This window comes from Fringilla coelebs (genome assembly GCF_963513975.1).
Source record: "Fringilla coelebs genome assembly, chromosome: 13".
Lineage (NCBI taxonomy): Eukaryota > Metazoa > Chordata > Aves > Passeriformes > Fringillidae > Fringilla > Fringilla coelebs.
In genome coordinates, this window is record NC_140039.1 from 8,818,903 (window position 1) to 8,837,729 (window position 18,827).

Genomic DNA, 18,827 nt, shown 5'->3' on the forward strand with positions numbered 1-18,827 from the left:
CTGTGGGATCAGTTTTCTAAGCCTTATATAGACAAGTAAAAAACCTTCTTTTGAAATCAGTGCAAGCCTGTTGAAGTCAATGAAAGTTGTTTGTATGAGTCCAAGGGCACAGTTTATCCCTCTAGAAAGGAGTAATGATCATGCATTGAATGTTTTAGGGATTAACTTCTGGAATTATATTCAAAATAATAATCTTTTAAATGGATCATTGCATTCAAATGCAGTAGATTCTATTGCTCTGACACCTACAGCTGTACAAATATTTCAAATATTTTATTAGAAGGCTTTCAGCTTTTCATAGAATTGGTATAATTCACTTAAAATTGTCTGTCTTTACATGGCATGCTTTGTAATTGTTACTGTATTGTTTTGTAGAAAGGAGAGTCTGGAAAATAAAAAAAGTGAGAAGTCAGAAGGGGACCAAAAGAAGCCCAAGGATAGTAAGGTGTTTATCCTAAAACTTGTCTCTTTTCTAAGAAACAATTTTACTGATTTTGCTAGGGAGCACTTTGTATTGTGCATTGTACAATTCCTTTTATGAGCCCATCATCCCTACATTTTTTCCCAGGCAAAGGAAACTTAGTTCTGATGCTTTGCATCCTCACAGTGTCTCTTAAACCAGAAAAATCCTTTTGGTTCCAGGATATCCCAAGAGCGGAAGCTCACAGAGAACAAAATTATTAATGTTAGAAAAATGTGATTTTTTTTCTTCGGGGCCCTTGTAGGTATTTTGCTTGATAAGTCCAATGAGATCTTAGAATGTTCAAACATTCTTGGTAGATTTTATCAAAATGCGTTGGTTCTATTCTTATTGTGATTTACACAGCCAGAGAAATGTGGATACAGAAAAATAATTTTTGATAAATTAGTAATAAAATGTCACCTCTCCTATGTTCTCAGAGTTACTCTGCTTCAGAAAACTCACTTCTCTGACTTCAGAGGCTTATTTGTTTTGCTTTCTGTGGGCTTTATACTCTATATTAAAATTTATTTTTCTTCCTGTCCATCCCTTTCATTGCTGTAGGTGACAATTGGAGAATATGGAGAAGGAGAGGATGAGGATAAAGATCCCTATCCCCCCTGTGATGTACCAGGTATGTGAACACTAACTAGAAACACATTTAGGTTTGTTTGCTAAAATATCCTGAACTTACTCTTGGTGAGCACTAAATCAATTCCTTTGAAGCCAGTGAAGTTGTGCTGTTTTATCAGTGGATAAATGGGCCTAAGTATTATCTTTTTCTGCAGCTTCCTAGACAGTACAAGCAGCATTTGAGAGTTAATACTGTGAGCCTCAGGACTGTTTTGGTAACACTATCTGGATGGGAGAGCAAATTCTAAACTTCTCTGAAACATTTGGCAAAAGAAGACATTCCAGGGCTGATGATGTTTGGTCAGTTTTTTCTTGGCCCAGTGAACATACTTATCTGAAAATCAGTTCTGCCTGATTGTCTGGATGCATGGCACAGAAATCTGTCCTGAATTTTGAGCACATAGTGCTCACCCAGTGCCCAGAGCTCAGCACTCAGCTCAGGCCTGGACAGGGCTGAACTGAACTGGGGCTCCTGCAGTCCCCAGTGAGGCTGCTCAGGACCAGCAAAGCCAGTTAATGCACTCATGCACACACCCACCCATGCACAGCACCCTGTGTGAGCTTGTGACCACATTTGGGTGTTCATAGATTTTTAGAGTCGTGCTAGGAATGTATATCTTCTATGTGTATTCTCATACAAGCTATACTTTTGTATTGTTAGGAACAAAACCTTGATATTTTTTAGTTTGTAGTAAAAAGAATGTTTAATCTAAAGTAGGTGAAGATGAAGAAGATGAGGAGGATGAGCCAGAGGTACCAGCAGGCCCACGTCCCCGCAGGATATCAGAGCTCAACATGAAGGAGAAGATAACACCTATCCCTGAAGGGAGTGCCTTCTTCATCTTCAGCAGCACCAACCCGTAATATGACTTTGAAAAATATTGATTTAGACATCAGGGTTTAGCAGTGAAGGAACTGACCCCCTTCTAGGGAGAGCAGGAGTAGAAATCTAGTGCCTTCAACAGAGAAGAGATTGGCTTCCCTCCTAACATTTTCTCATTTACTTGGTAAATTAGAAGAATTAGAAAAATATCTTATTTTTCTTCCCACTGTTGAAGATAATAGTATTTTGTACATGTAGTCTGAGTTTTCACATGTCTGCAAAGTATCCTTTGAGGTGTATTATCTATGTACTATGTTAGTCTCTGGATATAAAAGATCTGAACATCTTCTGCATGAGACAGAATTTCTAGTAACCCTAGTAACCTTTGTGGAGGAGAAACCAGAAGAAGAGAAAAGTAGGAGAAAGGTTGAACATATTCCTCTTAGGGTAACAGCATTTCTCAGATTCAGACAAGCATCAAAGATAAAGACAAATTATTTCAAAAAAATCAAGAACTGTAATAGTTGGATTTTGGTGGGGGGCAGTGAATCTTTCACCACTTTAGTGTAACTCCAGAGCATTTGGAGTTCTACCCTGGTGAAGACAGCAAGCTTGACTAGTCTGTAGAAGTCCTTAATATTTATTTGGCATGGGAGAATGCTGTCTTTCAGTGGTAGAGGCCATCAAGTTTAGAAGAAGATCAAGATAAAATGTTCTGGATGCAAAATCATTAAGTTTGTTGAACATTTCAGATTGCTTTCAGCTTCAACTAACACTATGCATTCTTAGTCTAAAATGGCCAATTTGCTTAACTAAGATACACCACACTCCAATCATCTACTTAATAACAGGAGGAAAGATTTTAGCCAAGAACCTTCTGAGTCTTCAGCAGAATTTAGACAACCTCAGTGTTAGTCAGTTATGAGCCTGATCCTGCCTTTCTGTCAGTTTAATCCCAGACCTGCTCTGTATTTGTGATTGCTTTGGGCTCAGGGACTCTAAGCATATGCACAGTTACACTTCATGTCATGTGGCTAAAGCCTGACAGCTCTGGAGCCTCCAACACCCACGTGTCCTGTAATTCTGTAAGAAAATCTTTGTAGAGATTCTGATTTGAGTTGAGTCCTAAGTAGCACAAGGAGATCTGCAGCCTAAGCTGCATCTCTCAAGATGAGTAATTATGACAACTTCAGTGAGACTCAAATTGAACTGGGGATCTGGAATGATTTACTATCCTTGGTCTTTCTGACCTGTGACTGCATGTGCACAGTGCTACAAGCACTGCAGCTTGTGGTGTTCACAACCCAACAGAAACCAACCCCTCCCAGAGGGCTTTAATTGCATCTTCACTGCAGCTGAATTGGATTTTGAATTTATTTACATTCTAAGGAATCAGACCGGTGGCTTCAGGACTTTCATTGCTTCTAGCTGCTGATTGTTGCTCTGCTCCATCAGTGCTGGCAGAGTAACAGAAAGCACGTTGTGTATTAACCATCTGCTGAATTCTGAAAAATGCTGTATTTCTGTATCTTCTCTTTAGAATTCGAGTGGGATGCCACAGACTTATCAATCACCACATCTTTACCAATCTCATCCTTGTCTTCATCATGCTGAGCAGTGTTTCCTTAGCAGCAGAAGATCCAATTCGCAGCCACTCTTTTCGAAATAATGTAAGCCCTTCATTTTTGTCTGAAGCTAAATATACCCTCACAGATACAATCCTTTGGGCCTAGTGCCTTGTTTTTAGTTTTCATGTTAAAAAACATTCCTTCTTCTTTTTCAAGCTATACATTTATATTCCTTTTGCTCTAAGAAGCATAAATCTTTAAAGACAATGGACTTAATTGATGGAACATTGTCAGTATTAGAAGTGTTTATTATTTACATAATGTTTTTTCTGTGGCTATAAATATATCAGGATAAAATATTCTCAAGCTGAATATAATATCTATAGTTTTCATATTTTTCCCTACTTTGCAGCTGGAGTACCTGATGTGCAATTCCTGAATCACCCTTACTGCCTCACAGTGCTTGATGCTGATTTAAAAATGCCAGTTAAAATGATCACTGTTTATCATGTTGGGAACAGAATCTGATGTGTCCTCTCTTCATTGACACTATGAAGTGGCCTTGGGGCACTTGGATGATCCCTCTGTTAGTGAGTGTAGGGATTCATGTGGGTGTTACCTCCTGTCCTGGTTTGAGAGGGAAGTGAGTTTTTTGGGAGTGAGTTTTTCTCTCAGGGAAGCTTCTGTGGCCACTCTGAGGGGTTTGAGTTATCCCACTTTGGACTCAAAGATATTTGGATCCTTGATTGGCTGCATCAGAAATGAAACCAATCTCACTTTTCTCTAAACTCACGTGTAAGAGGAGGATCAGAGCATGCCCAGCTTTTGCCTTGACTCAGAGAAAAATGCCATTTCAGCCTAAAAAACATTAATTTCAGTAATGTCTTTATAAATAGGTAAAATTGTAGTTTATGTGGGGACTAAACACCCGTGCTCTCCCAAAACAAATTCTTGAATTTGTTTAAGCACATTTTAAGTGCTTCATTTAGTGGAAGACTTAACTGTTACTCAAAATTGCAATTATTAGACACAGGAACTAAAATAAATCCACTCTCATGACCATGGACTTTTTTAGCCTTGTTGCACTTGATTTAGCTGCATGGCAAGACTCTCACATTCTTGTGAGTTGGGTTTGCTTTGGGTTAGGTGGGAAATGGCTGAGATGGTGCAGCTTGGTAGTGGTCCATGGGGACTTTGGGGATGCTTTGACAGAACTTCCAGCCCTCTCCTGTTTTAGGTACAAAATGATCTGTAGAGATGTCACAGAGAAACTCTCCTGCATCCTGCAGGACAGGTGGCCCTGCTGAGGCTGCAGAGGTTGTATCTCGCTGCCTCTTGCTGGTGTTGGTGCAACCTCTGAAAGTCTTCTCTAGGCTGTTGGCATTCTCTGAACACTTTTCCAGTAAGTTTAATAAAAACCAAGAAGCTAAAACTTTCTCCAGAGGTAAAAAGAGGCCAAAGCACAAAGACACTCTTCATGCACTATTCAGCAGAGCAGTGTACTTCCCTTATCTACAAAGCTGGACCAATGTAATCCTATAAATAAATCACACTAATGGGAGAGAGCTGGTGGAGAATACTGAAATTGTTATTATAGAAATGGCTTCAAGGGCTGATAACTGTGTTTGCAACTAGAGGAGCATTAGGAAAATGTAAGTGGAGAGTGTGGTAACTGAAAAGATTATTTCTGTTTGGGACACAGACAATATGTGTGAGGGATTTCAGGAAGGTGTTGCCCTCTCGTTGTAAGCACTCTCACATGCCCCAGGTTTGCATCATTTTCTTTTTACTGCCTTGAGGGTTCACGTTCCCTCCATCAGCCAGGTCAGCAACAGAATGAAAGTTTACAAACTGGAATGCCTTCAAATATTTTAAATTTTATTTTAAGTCTGGAGTGAACTGGTTACTGCTTAATCTTTGTCATATGGCTTTAACATTTGCCTATTTTTTTCAGCCACACCAAGGGACAGCAGGATGGGATATTCAACGGAATATGGGGGAAAAATTATTTCTTTTTATTTAATCTAGTATGACTAATTTCTTTGTGCATTGTCTCTTTATTTTATTTCTCCTTCCCACTTGGTTAGTTGTTGAACTGCAGGAAGGATATTTCTGTGCACAGCTGTTGGCTAGATGGATTGCTGGATCCTTGAGACTAAACTCCCAGCCTCCTGCAGTTTGCTGATTTAGGTGTTAGTGTTAGATCTGGGTGGTTCTGAAATACCTGTTCTTGTGCAGTGAGGTCAATCCCACAGCCACAATCCTCTTAGAAACTTCATATCACTGTGCAGCTCGTGTGGGTTCTTTTAGATTTCCTACAAAGAAATCACTGCTGTATCTTCCCACTTCAAGGAAAAGGAGTTGTGGTGCTGTTTTAAGTGATTAGTTATTAATTAATTTGCTTTGTGACACTCTGCACAAGCCTATACAGGAACAATATCATGTAGCAGAAGGTGGGGTGATCTGCACTCTAGAAGCAGCCACTGAAGTTTTATTTTGTGATGCAATACTTTGGTAAAAAACACAGACATTATTAATAAGCATTTATTTTTTGTTTAAGATTCTGTATGTCTACTAAAGGCTGAAGAAAGTATCTGTGAAAGCTGGTAGAGGAAAAGTCTGAATTGAAAGAAATTGTTGCCTATTGGGTCCTGTCAATTATTGAGGGGTGAAATTTAATACCTGAGCACAGTGGCATCTGTTCAATTTATAAGCAAATAGAAATGGTTGCACAATAGCTGGAATTTTAAACTACTTTGTCTAAATCCTCCATCTGTCTACTTAGATTAATTCAGGTGTTGTGTATGTGGTCTTAGTTGTGAAAATTATGAAGAGATGGATTTCTTACTGTGGCACATATTATACCTTGCAGATACTTGGTTACTTTGACTATGCTTTCACAGCCATCTTTACTGTTGAAATCCTGTTAAAGGTAATGCATTGTTAATTGATCCTTGTTAGCCCAAAAGCAGCTTTAGCAATAATGTTTGTAACTTTTTGTTTACCTTCCAGATCCTAGGGTATGCAGATTATGTCTTCACTAGTATGTTTACATTTGAGATCATTTTGAAGGTAACAGGTTTTTAAAGGAAGCTTGTTTAAAAGGATTTTCCTTGTGTGTCACCTGCCAAGAAAAGGCCCTTGAAGTGTTCTTCGCCTTTTCTCTAAGCTATCAAAGCTAAACTTTTTTAAACTAGAGGATTTTTTTATTTGACAGTTCCTCATAGTTTTGATTGGTTATTTTTTTACCATTGGGTGCATGAAGAAGCTGATTTTTTATCATTACATCAGTTTAATAATTCATTTTTTACCCTTTTTAAACTTACAGTTGTCAGAAAAGGGAAAAATAAATCACTGCGCATGAGCTTTTCCTTCTCCTTGCTCTGGCATTTCTGAAAGAGATAATCAGTCTTATAAGGAGGGAGCATGTAATTTCTCATTTATTTTGCTGAACTATAACCACAGAGCTAAAATAGTAGATAACTATTTTCTTGCAATAGGACTTGCAAGATATCTTGCATTTATCTATCTATACACTAAGATACTTTGCATTTATTTTGGGCATACATTTAAATTCACAGACAGGCATAATTATGCTTGCTTAAATGTATTACCCATGCATGAGCCAAAAATTGGCATTTTAATGTATAGTTTGTGTGCTGATTATTAAGGATATCTATTGGGGTTACTCAGATTTTCAATGTACAAGATTTACTGTGGTAAAGAAGATAATTAACCAAAAATTGCAATCACGTGAAACTAAATGCTGAGCAAGGAAGTGAAATTTTTCATTGGAAATTGGCAAAATGTTTTTTCAGAGATTTACCCATGATTCATAAATGTTTCATGCTGTGCTTATTCTCACCTCAAGTTTTTGGTTGAGTAACCCTGATTTATACACTTGCTGGCACACTAAGAATCTGTACATAAACTATGCATTTCCAGTTGAGGATTAAGCTTAACAAGATCTCTTCTCCCAGCTTTTGCTCATATTGCTGTGCATACTCTTCACAATGCAATTTGATTATTACTAATTGGTGCAATATTTGGGCTGTTTACAAGATAAGCTGTACTGTAAGTGATAGGCTATTTTTATGCTTGTGAATTTTCTCCCAGGCTTAATGTTTATCCCTTTATTTCACATTTTCAGCAGTGAGAAGCTTGCTATAGAATTGATTATTCTTATTTCTAGCACACTAAAATAAATATCCAGGGGTTTTGCTGCTAGAGAAAGGCCAAAGAAAAAGAGAGAACAGAGCATTGAAAAGAGCTGTAGCATTAAATCAGACTAGCTCCCAACTCTGAATTTGGGAAGCCATAAAAATGTTACCATTGCAACTGTGGCAGAAGAAAGGCAGTAAACTTCCACATGCTCTGAGCAGCAGGCTCTCCAGCTCTTGCAGTTCCATTTGTGTTTTTCTAGGAGGCAGAGGAATTATAAAGGGCAGGATAAAGAGGCATAACTGGGTGGGTTAAGAAAAGCAACATTCCTGCAAACTGCGAGAGATTTTGGCACTGAGCAATTTATGAGTTATCCAAGGGAGGCAGCAAACTCTAGAGCTTGGGCTGCTGAAATCTGGAATTGTAAAGATTACAAGGAAACAAGAAGCCACATCACAGCCAAAAGTGTTGATGCTCCTGACTCTGGTTTCTCCAGGAAGCTCTGTAGTACACTCACATGTACAGGAAGATAACCTGTGCCATACAGATGTGGTGGGCAGCCAGGAGCTGACACAGACACCTGCCTGCTTTGCTAACCCGTCTCAGACTCTGGCTTTGCTTGCTTGTGCCTGGGGCCCCCCCTGTCCTGTGCTGTGCTTCCCACAGTGTCAGAGCTGTGCAGAAGGAGAGCGCTCTGCAAGGAGAAAATTCAAAACTAGACCTGCAGGAACAATAGTGTTCCTTAGTTTCCAGGCAAAAAAAAAAAAAAAAAAGAAACTGAAATTAGGATAAGCAGAGGCAATATTACCACCTGTAGTGAGGAAACTTGTACAAAAGCAAGCATTAAACCAGAATAACTCTCAGCATGTAAGAAGTCTCCCTGTGCTCTTCCTGTTTTCAAACAAGGATTTCCACATTGCACAGTGTTGAGGGTATGAAAGAGGATGTGAAAAACAGAAAAGCTGCAACATTGCTTTAAAGCATTTGAGAATTCTCCCCTCATGACATTGAAATTCAGTTTATCATGCTGTTTGGACAACTTGGGAGAGGAGACATCAGAGCAAAGGTCAGGTTAGGGATTTGTGCTTCCTGCCTCCCCCTACTGTGCTGATCCCACACCATTTAAACTTACTAGAGAGTTTAAATGGTCCTTCCACTGGGATTTGTGGTGATTGAAATAGGAGTCTCCATGTGAAGATGGGGAGATATGTACCTCACCTGCACTTTAATGTCAGTTATTCACCTAATTTTTGTGGGAGTTGTTACATAAAACTTTGTGTGCTGCTCTTATCATATGCAATGTAACTGGGCAGTTGTAGATAGATGTTAGTTTGGTTTTCAGGGTTATTTTTGTGTTCAGCTCCCAACAGAGTTTAGATGTAGTCTGTATAGCTGTAAGTGAATGAGCTAATTTAATGGAAATTTTATAGTATAGCTGTAATGTCTCATGCCATGGCATAGGTTAAAGCTTTAGCAGTTTTAGTCTTCTAGCTTCTGGGAATATTTAGTATTTTGATCACCAAAAAGAGGGCTTAACAACTGAATAGGGAGATTAATTAATTTTTGCTTCCCAAAAAAATACATCTTTGCTTTGCAGAGGCCCAGCCTTTCCTGGTGGTGGTGGTTTGCCATGCAGAAGGCCTGGAGATGTCTGCACACTGAACAGGGATGCAGTGCACTGGGGTGCCCATTGCCTGTAGCTCTGCTCTACATTGGCAACTGTCTTGAAAGCTGTAGTAATCTGCTGTGAGGGGAAGTGAGATAAAATATCTTCCCTACTCCTCCAGGAGCAGAATAGAAAGTAAAGGAATTAAAATGCACAGTCAGTATGGGACATTCCCTAGATGGCATCAAATTTTCTTACCTGTGGAAAACAAGGAACAGCTCAGTGTTCAGGCTCTGTAAGAGGATCTTGAGGCTGAAGAAATTAAAATTCATGTGACTGAGCTGACTACGAGGTGTTTTTCAGAGGTATCCTTGTTTTTGTTCTGAGTTTTTAGTTTCAGTGTTTCAGACTTAATCCATAACTATGGAAAGACTTATGCAATATTCTCTTCAGCTGGTGAGTCTGTGCATCTGATGGTTTAATTGGATTCCTCTGTGCATTTTTTAACTGGTGCTTACTTACAGTTATGGTAGGAAGTCTAATTGATGGATTTAGGAGTCAAATGCAGCTCTATGATACCCAAAGCCATCTGCCCAAGCGCTGGCTGCAGCCATAATTAATAGAGCCTCCATCACTGGCTCCTAATGAAACCTGCAAATGATGTATACGAGATCCACTTTGTAAGCTTTTTTCATTTAAATTTAGGGACAGAAAACAGAAAGTTTAGAGAAAGTCCAAAAGGAAGAGCAGCGTTTGATATTCCCCACAGAACAGCAAAATGTAGGGACCTCTGATTACACAGAATACAAAACCTTTATTGGTCATCAGGTGTTTCAAAGGTAGCCACTCATGTCTGCCATAAGCCAAAGCTAAATAGCCTTGTCTGCTGCCTTAGGACAGCCTTGTCCTGCTTCTGGACCAGCTTTGGCTCCCAAGCGCTTGCTGTACATTTTCAGCTCCTTTCCTGTTCTTAAGATAGTATGAATAATTAGGAGTCAGAATCTGGACCCTGCAGTTTAGTAAACATGAAAAGCTCAAATGTTTTTTTGTAGAAATTTTTCTAACGAAGGCCAAATTAATTCAGGGTAATCATCTCAGCCTCATCTGTTCTCACACAAAATAAAACATTTGTTGATATCAGAAACAATTAGCATATTTATTGATGTTGCTTGAGCAGAATTTTTCTGATTTAAATGAAAGATTTAATGTATGTAGAGGGATTGTTTTATATCTCAAAGGATTTTAGAAAGTGAGATAGTATTGTATGCATTCACACTCCAGGCAAGTGTCTTGTAAACAGCCTAAATGTGAAATTGAATAAATTGAAATATAGACTAAGTGTGTAACAATTCTATTTTTAGATGACAGCTTTTGGAGCATTCCTTCATAAAGGGTCCTTCTGCAGGAATTATTTTAATTTGCTGGATTTGCTGGTTGTGGGCGTTTCTCTGGTATCATTTGGGATTCAGTAAGTACTACGCTTCCACTGTGAATGGTTTATTTTTGCTCTGGGGTTCCACACTGAAGTCAGTGTTCCAGCTCCTTTTGTTCCCCCACGGTGTGTAGGTGTGCAGTGCCAGTGCTCAGGGATGGGCTGGCAAGGGGAGGGAGGGCTTTCCATGGAGAGTGCTGTAATTCATTACTAACATGGGCTGGAAAGCAATCACTGCTTCCCACCATTCCCAGGAGAGCGAGGAGGAGCCCCATGACGCCGGTATTGGTACAGCAGGGATTTCCTGGAGCTGCAGGAGGCTTAAATCCCTTCTCTTGAGCCATTGGCACACCTGCAATCTGATTTTATTTGGTCTTTCAGTGTTGACCTGTGGGGATATGGAACTGGACTGTTTGAGGGGGGAGAAGTTGTACCTTAATCAGGACAGTAAGTGCTAGTGGAGAGGTTATTTTAATTTTGTTTGGTCAGACTAAACGCAGTAAAAGAATCTAAATGTGCTTCTTGATTCATTGGGTGGTTTTTCCATATTAATAATAATCTGTGAAAGCCTTAGTGACTCAAAGAGAGCAGGGGAGGGTGTCAGGCAGCTGCTCCCCACTCTGAACCCTGCTGGTACCAGACCTCCTCCTACTGCACAAACTTTCACAGGGTGTTCTTTAGAACACTGTGCACTCTTATTTCCTCAAAATGCAGTCCTAGCTACTTGAACAGAGAGAGCAAAGTAATTTGAGATCTTTTCATCTAAGGTTAGTTGGAAATTGAAGGAATCATTGATTTACAGGATTTTACACAGTGTCTTCAAAAGAGCTTGTCAACACTGGAAAATACTGTGGGGAATACTATTTTGCTCCATTATGGTCTTAGATGAGCTTCTAAGCTGTTAATTCCAAATTTGCTCCAGAAGTCAAAATGATTCTTATGGTATTTATGAGATGCACGCTATTTTCTAATAATAAAGAATCAATAAGGAATAAATAAAAGCCTTGTATACATATCTTGAGAATTATGGTTGGAAGGTTTTTTTTTTCAAATTTCGTATTTCAGGAATTTGCAAGGATATTGTTATTCTGTAATAAAATCAGTTTCCTTAACAGTAACAGTAAATTTTTTTTTTTCTTCTAGATCAAGTGCTATCTCAGTTGTGAAGATTCTGAGAGTTTTAAGAGTCTTGAGGCCTCTAAGGGCAATAAACAGAGCAAAAGGACTTAAGGTGTTTATTTTTATTTTTTAAGTTATATTTCTGTTGGCCTGATCCTTCAGTTCTAACTCAGGTTACAAATTCTTGCTCAAGAGAAATTTTCTGCAGAAGTTCCCAGAGCAAGGGCAGAAATCAGTTATTGATCCATAAACATATGTGGTGTTAGCCAGCCCAGGCTCTGCCCACAGTTACAGCAGTCTGTGTGTGCAGGAGCTGCCACTGAGAGCAGATTTGGACTGTGATGAGCCAGCCTGTCAGTGCATTTCAATTGTTTACCCATAGTGCCTGTGTAATTTCTAGTCAGTTGGTGTTTTTGGGTCTGTGTCAACAAACCTACAGACAAATTAATAAAACAAGTCAAATTACAGTGTTAGGTATTATGCTGGCAAGAGAAAAATAGCAATTTTAAAAAAGAATGCAGAAATTACTTTTATGATATATGGTCTGTGACAAATTGCATTGAAACCTATTTTTTTCTTTCTTTCCAGCACGTTGTTCAATGTGTCTTTGTGGCTATTAGAACTATTGGTAATATCATGATTGTTACAACTCTGCTGCAATTCATGTTTGCTTGTATTGGGGTGCAGCTGTTTAAGGTAAGACACTCTCAGAACTTACAGTCCATCAAGAACAGAAAAGCTGAATTGAATTCTTGGTGGTTTGCTGCTGGGACTGGGCTGGTCCCATCCTGAACCAATCATAGTATAAAAGCATTTATTTTGCATATTCTGCATTTTGTCATTGCTTTTTGTTTTTATGTGTAGGGCAAATTCTACAAGTGCACTGATGAGGCCAAGCAGAACCCTGAGGAATGCCGGTGAGGACATCTTTGCTCTAAGAATGTGCCACATTTTGTTCTGAATAACTTAAATTGTGCACGGGTCAGGCTGTTTAGGGTTGTGTAAATTGGAATTGTCATCTTGACCCCACCAGAAAACACAGGCTAGCAAGGAAATAAAGCAAACATGAGGAGGCATTGTAAGAGCTTTGGATGGTGCATTGGGTAACCCTGAGGTCAGCCCAGTATGTCACTGATGCCAGTTTCTTTCCCACAGAGGGATTTACATCGTGTACAAGGACGGAGATGTCGATAGTCCCATGGTCAAAGAGAGGGTCTGGCAAAACAGTGATTTCAACTTTGACAATGTCCTGTCTGCTATGATGGCCCTGTTCACAGTCTCCACCTTTGAAGGCTGGCCAGCGTGAGTGGGTTCTCCGTGTTTGCACAGCCTTGTTTCCAGAGTTGCATTTTTCAGAACAGTTCAGTGTCATTTACCAGACATTTTTGGGCAATAAAGCAGTTTTAAGTGGTGGTGTAAAAAGGGAGGAAATAAAGAAACCTCTTATTCTGAATCTGGGCACTTATCCCACATTTCAGGAAAAATAAGAAAAGGTGAACTTTTTTGTATTGCTTGATTCCCAGTCTTGCTGCATTTGCTATAAGAAACTTTTCCTCAGCTCTAATGGAAGTAACAGTTCTTGATGCCTATCCATCAGTGGCCCTTAAATGAGGCTAATTTGAAAGTTTTAGGCCTTCCAGTAAACCTTTTACTAAAAAATCAGACAGCAGTACACTCATAGAAAAATCTAGAAAGAGCTAATTGCCACTCACTATTTCCCTAAATGAGAAAATGTTACTTGGGGAAATAAATAATTAAATGAAAAATACAAAAGTTGGGTCATTAACTTAATGCTTTCAGAAAAAAGAAAAGAATATAACAAAGTGTGCTGTGATTTTTCTGGTTTCTGTATTCTTGCAAGCACTATCAGTAAATACAAGAAGATGTCAGTGAACATCAGACCATTTCTGAAACCTGTCCTCTGGGTCTGCATATTTTACTATTTTCTCATTTTAATGATAATAAAGATAAAATTCTGTTTGTTTTTCAGGCTGCTGTACAAAGCCATTGACTCAAATGGCGAGAATGTAGGACCTGTATACAACTACAGAGTGGAGATCTCCATCTTTTTCATCATCTATATCATCATTATTGCCTTCTTTATGATGAACATATTTGTTGGTTTTGTGATTGTTACGTTCCAAGAACAGGGAGAACAAGAGTACAAGAACTGTGAGCTGGACAAAAATCAGGTTAAAATAAATAATGAATTCTTAAGTTTTGAAAGTAGCCTTTTTTGTTTATGCATGAAGAGCATCCTTTCTGCTTTGGGGCAGAAGAGGGCACCAAACACATAGCTTAGTATTTATTAATTTTTTTTTATTATCTGGGTATTTATTTAACTGGGTGTTCAGGTTGTTGTGCCTTTCTGTGAGCCCAACCCACCAGTGTTTTTGTTGTGAAAGATGTCCACTAAGCTTGTTGACTTCCTAGCATCTTGCTTTTTGGTGCCACATTAATAAGAATACAGCCAGGTTATCCTGAGGCAGAGCTAGGTTTTATACTAAGAACTGGAAAATTGTTTTGTGTTCCGAATAGTCTGAAAGTGTTCAAAGTTCAAGTTTTCAAAATGTTCCACTTCTCACCCCCATTTTTTTAGAAATTCTCTGGGGACATTCAGATTAAAATTACAAAAATCTGTCCCAATTTACTGTTTAATCCTTTGTCTGAGAAACTCATAAGTCATAATTTTTTGGGTATTTTTGGCTGACTTCATTTAAAGAAAGCCAAGCATGAGACTGAGCCAGGATTTTTTCTGCACCATGTGCCCCATTAGTCAGGCCCTGTGAGAAATCCTTCAGAGACAAGTAGGAGGCCCCAGCCCTGAGGATTTTGGACACTAATAGATTATGAGATGAATCCATGATGTTCTACACATGTGATTTTGCTGGGCAATTTAACTGAGCTATTAGAAGTAATTCCTCAGTATTTATTTTGCTGATTCTGGGGTTTTATGCTAAGCAGGCCCATTGGTGGTTGACAAGGGAGTAAAAACAAAACATGGTTCAGAGATGACTTAATAGTCCTGCTATGTACTATACCCATACATAATATAATATATTAGTGTCTAAAGGCAAAACCTTCCAGAATTTCCAGGAGCATTATTGGATTTTTGCATGTGGCTGAGTAGTGGACATGATTAGATATAGTTGTAAATAATCAAGGGTTGGTGAGCTCCTTCTGCTTAATAATAAAAGGCCCTAAATCAAGTAGACAGACTAATTTTGAGGGTTACATGTAACAATTTTCACTTCATGATAGTATTCCCAGTTGATGACCTGCTAGGTTATAGTCTGACAGTTTTTGCTGTATTTCCCTTTCAGAGGCAGTGTGTAGAGTATGCCCTGAAGGCACGTCCTCTTCGCAGATATATTCCAAAAAATCCTTACCAGTACAAGTTCTGGTATGTGGTGAATTCTACTGGATTTGAATACATCATGTTTGTCCTCATCATGCTGAACACCCTTTGCTTGGCTATGCAGGTAGGAAAAGCAGAAACTCTCTTGAAGCTGTTGGCATAAATTGAGGGGAAGGGTATGGGTGATACAATGCCTTTAAATTATGGCAACCTGTATTTTTTTATGAAGTAGAATTTTAAAGAACTTCTGATCACAGTAGTTTTCTGTGACATGTTCTAGTTATCTCTTTCTTTCCCTAGTATTTCAGATTTTGGTAAGAAAAAGCATGGTTTGAATTCAGTTTACAAAATCATTCTGCTTTTTTCAGTATAGTTGCATACACTGTCCTCCTAAAAATATACCTCCCACGCACTGTGTTATTTTGTGACTGCCATACTTCAGGCTTTCTAAGCAGGTGTGACACAAGCCTGTGTAATTTTAAAACCTTGTATTTAAAACTTGGGAAAATGTTGTTATCTAATACTCCTCTTTTGAGGGAACAATTTTCTCTCTGGAGATTCCCCTAGGATATTGAGGAATGACAGTTTTGTTCTTCTGTGTGCCTAAACAGAATAAATTGAAACAAGTTCCATGCTTGACCAGGGATACTCTGCTAATCTTCCATGTATATAGATCTGCCTCATAAATTTTACTAGAAAATGTTTTCCTATGCTGCATTTTTGTCAACTTTGTCTTAGGCTGCCTTGCTTTCACTTCACATTTTAAAGCCTTTACTTTTGTAAGTGTTTTATTTTTCATTCACAGCACTATGGACAGTCTAAGCTATTTAATGATGCCATGGACATTATGAATATGGTTTTCACAGGAGTGTTCACTGTTGAAATGGTTTTGAAACTGATTGCATTCAAACCCAAGGTAAGTTTAAGATATGCTTTAATTAGGTCATCACCCCAGGAATTAAGTATGATGAGTTTCACACTTGTATATTATTCAAAGAATAAAAAGAAACAACATTTCCCACCTTTATCTACCAGAGAAATTATAATAGAAGTGTAACTCCAGGAAATGAAATGCAGATATCTGAAAAAAATCTAACAAAGTGGTTGATGAGGTCTGGAATATTTTGAGGTAATAAAAATGTCCCTTTCTAAATCAGATAAATCATTTCCTGTTAGAAGCATTACCACATCTCCTGTTCTGGGTACTATATTCATTATTTGACACTAATTTAATCTCCAGTAAAGACCTGTATCCAGCATAATTTCCCATTCTAAAATGCAAAATAATTTCTTTGCTCTATAAAACACAGCCAAGTATTACAAACATACACATAAATAATTTACATATGCAATGGCCTTTTTAGATTTTTCTGTTTTCAGTTATATATACATAGTATTTGGTAGAAGACCCCACCCTGAGTGGTTGATTCCTTGTTTTAAAGGGACACTGTCAATATGAATGATGCAGGCACATTTTTAAAAGTAGATTTGCAAGAGAAACCGGTAACTATAATTGAAAAAAAGCTAAAAGTATCCTGTGGCAGCTAATGCAGCCTTTTTGTTCAGGTCTTATACTGCATTTATGAAGTGCAGAAGTTGATGATGAACAAACAGACTAAATTTGTTTTTAGTACAATGAAATTAATGTTTATTCTGGGCTGTGTAAATGAGTAAAACGTGCTCACTTGCTACACTTGGAATTTGAAGAAAACCAGGTGAGCCATTTGAGGTTTACTGTTCTCACCATCCAGGGCTGGTACTTTTTCTTTCCCATTGCCCTTCTTTTAAAGCAGCCAGGATATCTGCCCAGGGGCTGGCAGAGCTGTGCCCTTTGCTGGTGTGAGGCAGCCCTGGCTCTGGGCAGCCCCATCCTGCTCTGAGCTGAGCAGTTCTGGGCTCCCAGCACGGCTGCAGCAGCTGGCCAACAGCTTTCCAGACTTGCAAAACTCTTTTTTCAGCTTGTACTTAGTCCTGAGCTTGGCTGTATGGCCTGAGCTACTTGGTTTAAAGCCAGCTTTACTTGCCTGCAGAAGAGAAGGAATGAGCCATCTCTTGAGATCTGGTGTTGAGATGTGAACTGTGGAGTTCGGGGTGAATGTTTACCCGCTCTCCCGTGGTCTCGCTCTGCACTGTCCAGTCCATTGTACTTTTCTAATGAATTTATTTGTATTTTTGTGTCAGCTATCTTATTTCAATGCTAAGGGTTTCACGTTAAAAATAGCACAATATGAGGCCCCAGAGGAGATAGCTCAGCTGTGTGGACCACAGTGTCATGAGTATGCTGGTTGTGTTTCCTGATCTGTATTTCCTGTTCTATATCCTTGTTTTGCACAGAGGATTTTGCTGCATTTTATCATCTGCTTTTTGAAAGAAGATTGTGAATCCTTGTATGGTTCTCCATGCACTTGTGACTGTAGTCAGAAATAGCAGCTAATGCCAAACACAGTGGTCTGATCATGAGTGTACAAATCACAGTGCTCCATTTGTACTGTGGGCTTCCTACTTGTTAGCAAATGCAATGTGTTAAAACTGGTCTCTAAGACTCTGTACAATTTGAGCTTTAATTCTGTTGCAACATGCTTTCTATCTGACTGGATGTTTTCACTGTGAGACATCCCTGGATCTGAATCCTGAGAGTTTGAAGGGCAGACACTGCCAGTGGAAAGGTCTCCTTTCCTGAATTTGGGTCCCCCATAGGTGCAGAACACCTTAAACTTTTTAATTAGCAGGACAAGCTTTAAAGACCATGATGATAATCAGACTTTTGGAAGAGACTAATGAGCAGGAAGGGAATAAAATATATTTAAGGTTGTTCCTGTTATTGTTTGGAGATTGTAACCTTTTAAATTAACAGATACTCTTCAACAAAACCTATTGGCAACGCATATTACATAGTTCATTAATAATGAAAAATCAGATAGCAGCCTTAAGCAGAATTTTAATGTCTTTAATCTAAATTTCAAAATAGATGCATGTTTAAAACAACAATTAATTGCTTTAACTCATATTAAAGTTTAATAATAGTAGGAACAATCTGAAACCACACGTAATGCTTTGCTTTAGGGTCCATGAGGAAAGACTGATAAATTTCTTCTATGTCTGGGTCACTGGTGGGTGGGTCTCTTAGGTTAGTCTGACAGAATAAAGTTTTATTTATGAATTTTGTGCCTTTAAAAAGTTATTTCAGAGATGTTCAAAGCATCAAATAAAAACTCCATTTAACTCTGTAAAAATAAGAATAGATAAAAACCTGTTAATTTTTATCTCACCTGCTTGACAGTGTCCCCTTAATATGCAGACAAAAGTCCTGTGAAAACGGTGATCTTTTGGTTTTGCTGGTCATATAAACTTAAGGCTACTATAAATTATTGATGCTCTTCCTATGATCTTGTGTTGTGTAAAACCAAGGCACTGCAGACTGCCTTGCAGCTCTGAAATACATCAAACCTGGAGAGGTGCTCAATAGTAAAGGTGATGCTGAGTGTCTGGCACACTTGACTGGGAGATTGGATCACACAAGGCTTTGCAGAATGAAGCCCTAAATTTTCCAAGAGAGTACTAAAAGAACTAAAATATTTCTGTGGTAGATGTATGGAAACATATTTTGTTGCTAATTCTCTATGCCTACCTATTCCTCAGGATTTGTGATTTTGTCCTTCGGCATTTC

The 18,827-nt window shown here is 38.6% G+C and overlaps 1 protein-coding gene across 1 annotated transcript in view; it reads left to right on the forward strand.

Annotated features, from left to right (window-relative positions):
• The window catches only part of CACNA1D (calcium voltage-gated channel subunit alpha1 D), a gene marked incomplete at both ends in the record, with an annotated part of 162,208 nt that overhangs the window by 100,680 nt on the left and 42,701 nt on the right, over positions 1-18,827 (forward strand). The window contains 13 exons of the mRNA XM_084214320.1: positions 376-445; positions 1,025-1,094; positions 1,809-1,953; positions 3,457-3,586; positions 6,357-6,416; positions 10,613-10,719; positions 11,827-11,914; positions 12,391-12,498; positions 12,667-12,719; positions 12,958-13,104; positions 13,793-13,994; positions 15,126-15,284; positions 15,966-16,076. Coding sequence (XP_084070446.1) covers positions 376-445; positions 1,025-1,094; positions 1,809-1,953; positions 3,457-3,586; positions 6,357-6,416; positions 10,613-10,719; positions 11,827-11,914; positions 12,391-12,498; positions 12,667-12,719; positions 12,958-13,104; positions 13,793-13,994; positions 15,126-15,284; positions 15,966-16,076 — 1,450 coding nt within the window. The remainder of the gene's footprint in view (positions 1-375; positions 446-1,024; positions 1,095-1,808; positions 1,954-3,456; positions 3,587-6,356; positions 6,417-10,612; positions 10,720-11,826; positions 11,915-12,390; positions 12,499-12,666; positions 12,720-12,957; positions 13,105-13,792; positions 13,995-15,125; positions 15,285-15,965; positions 16,077-18,827) is intronic.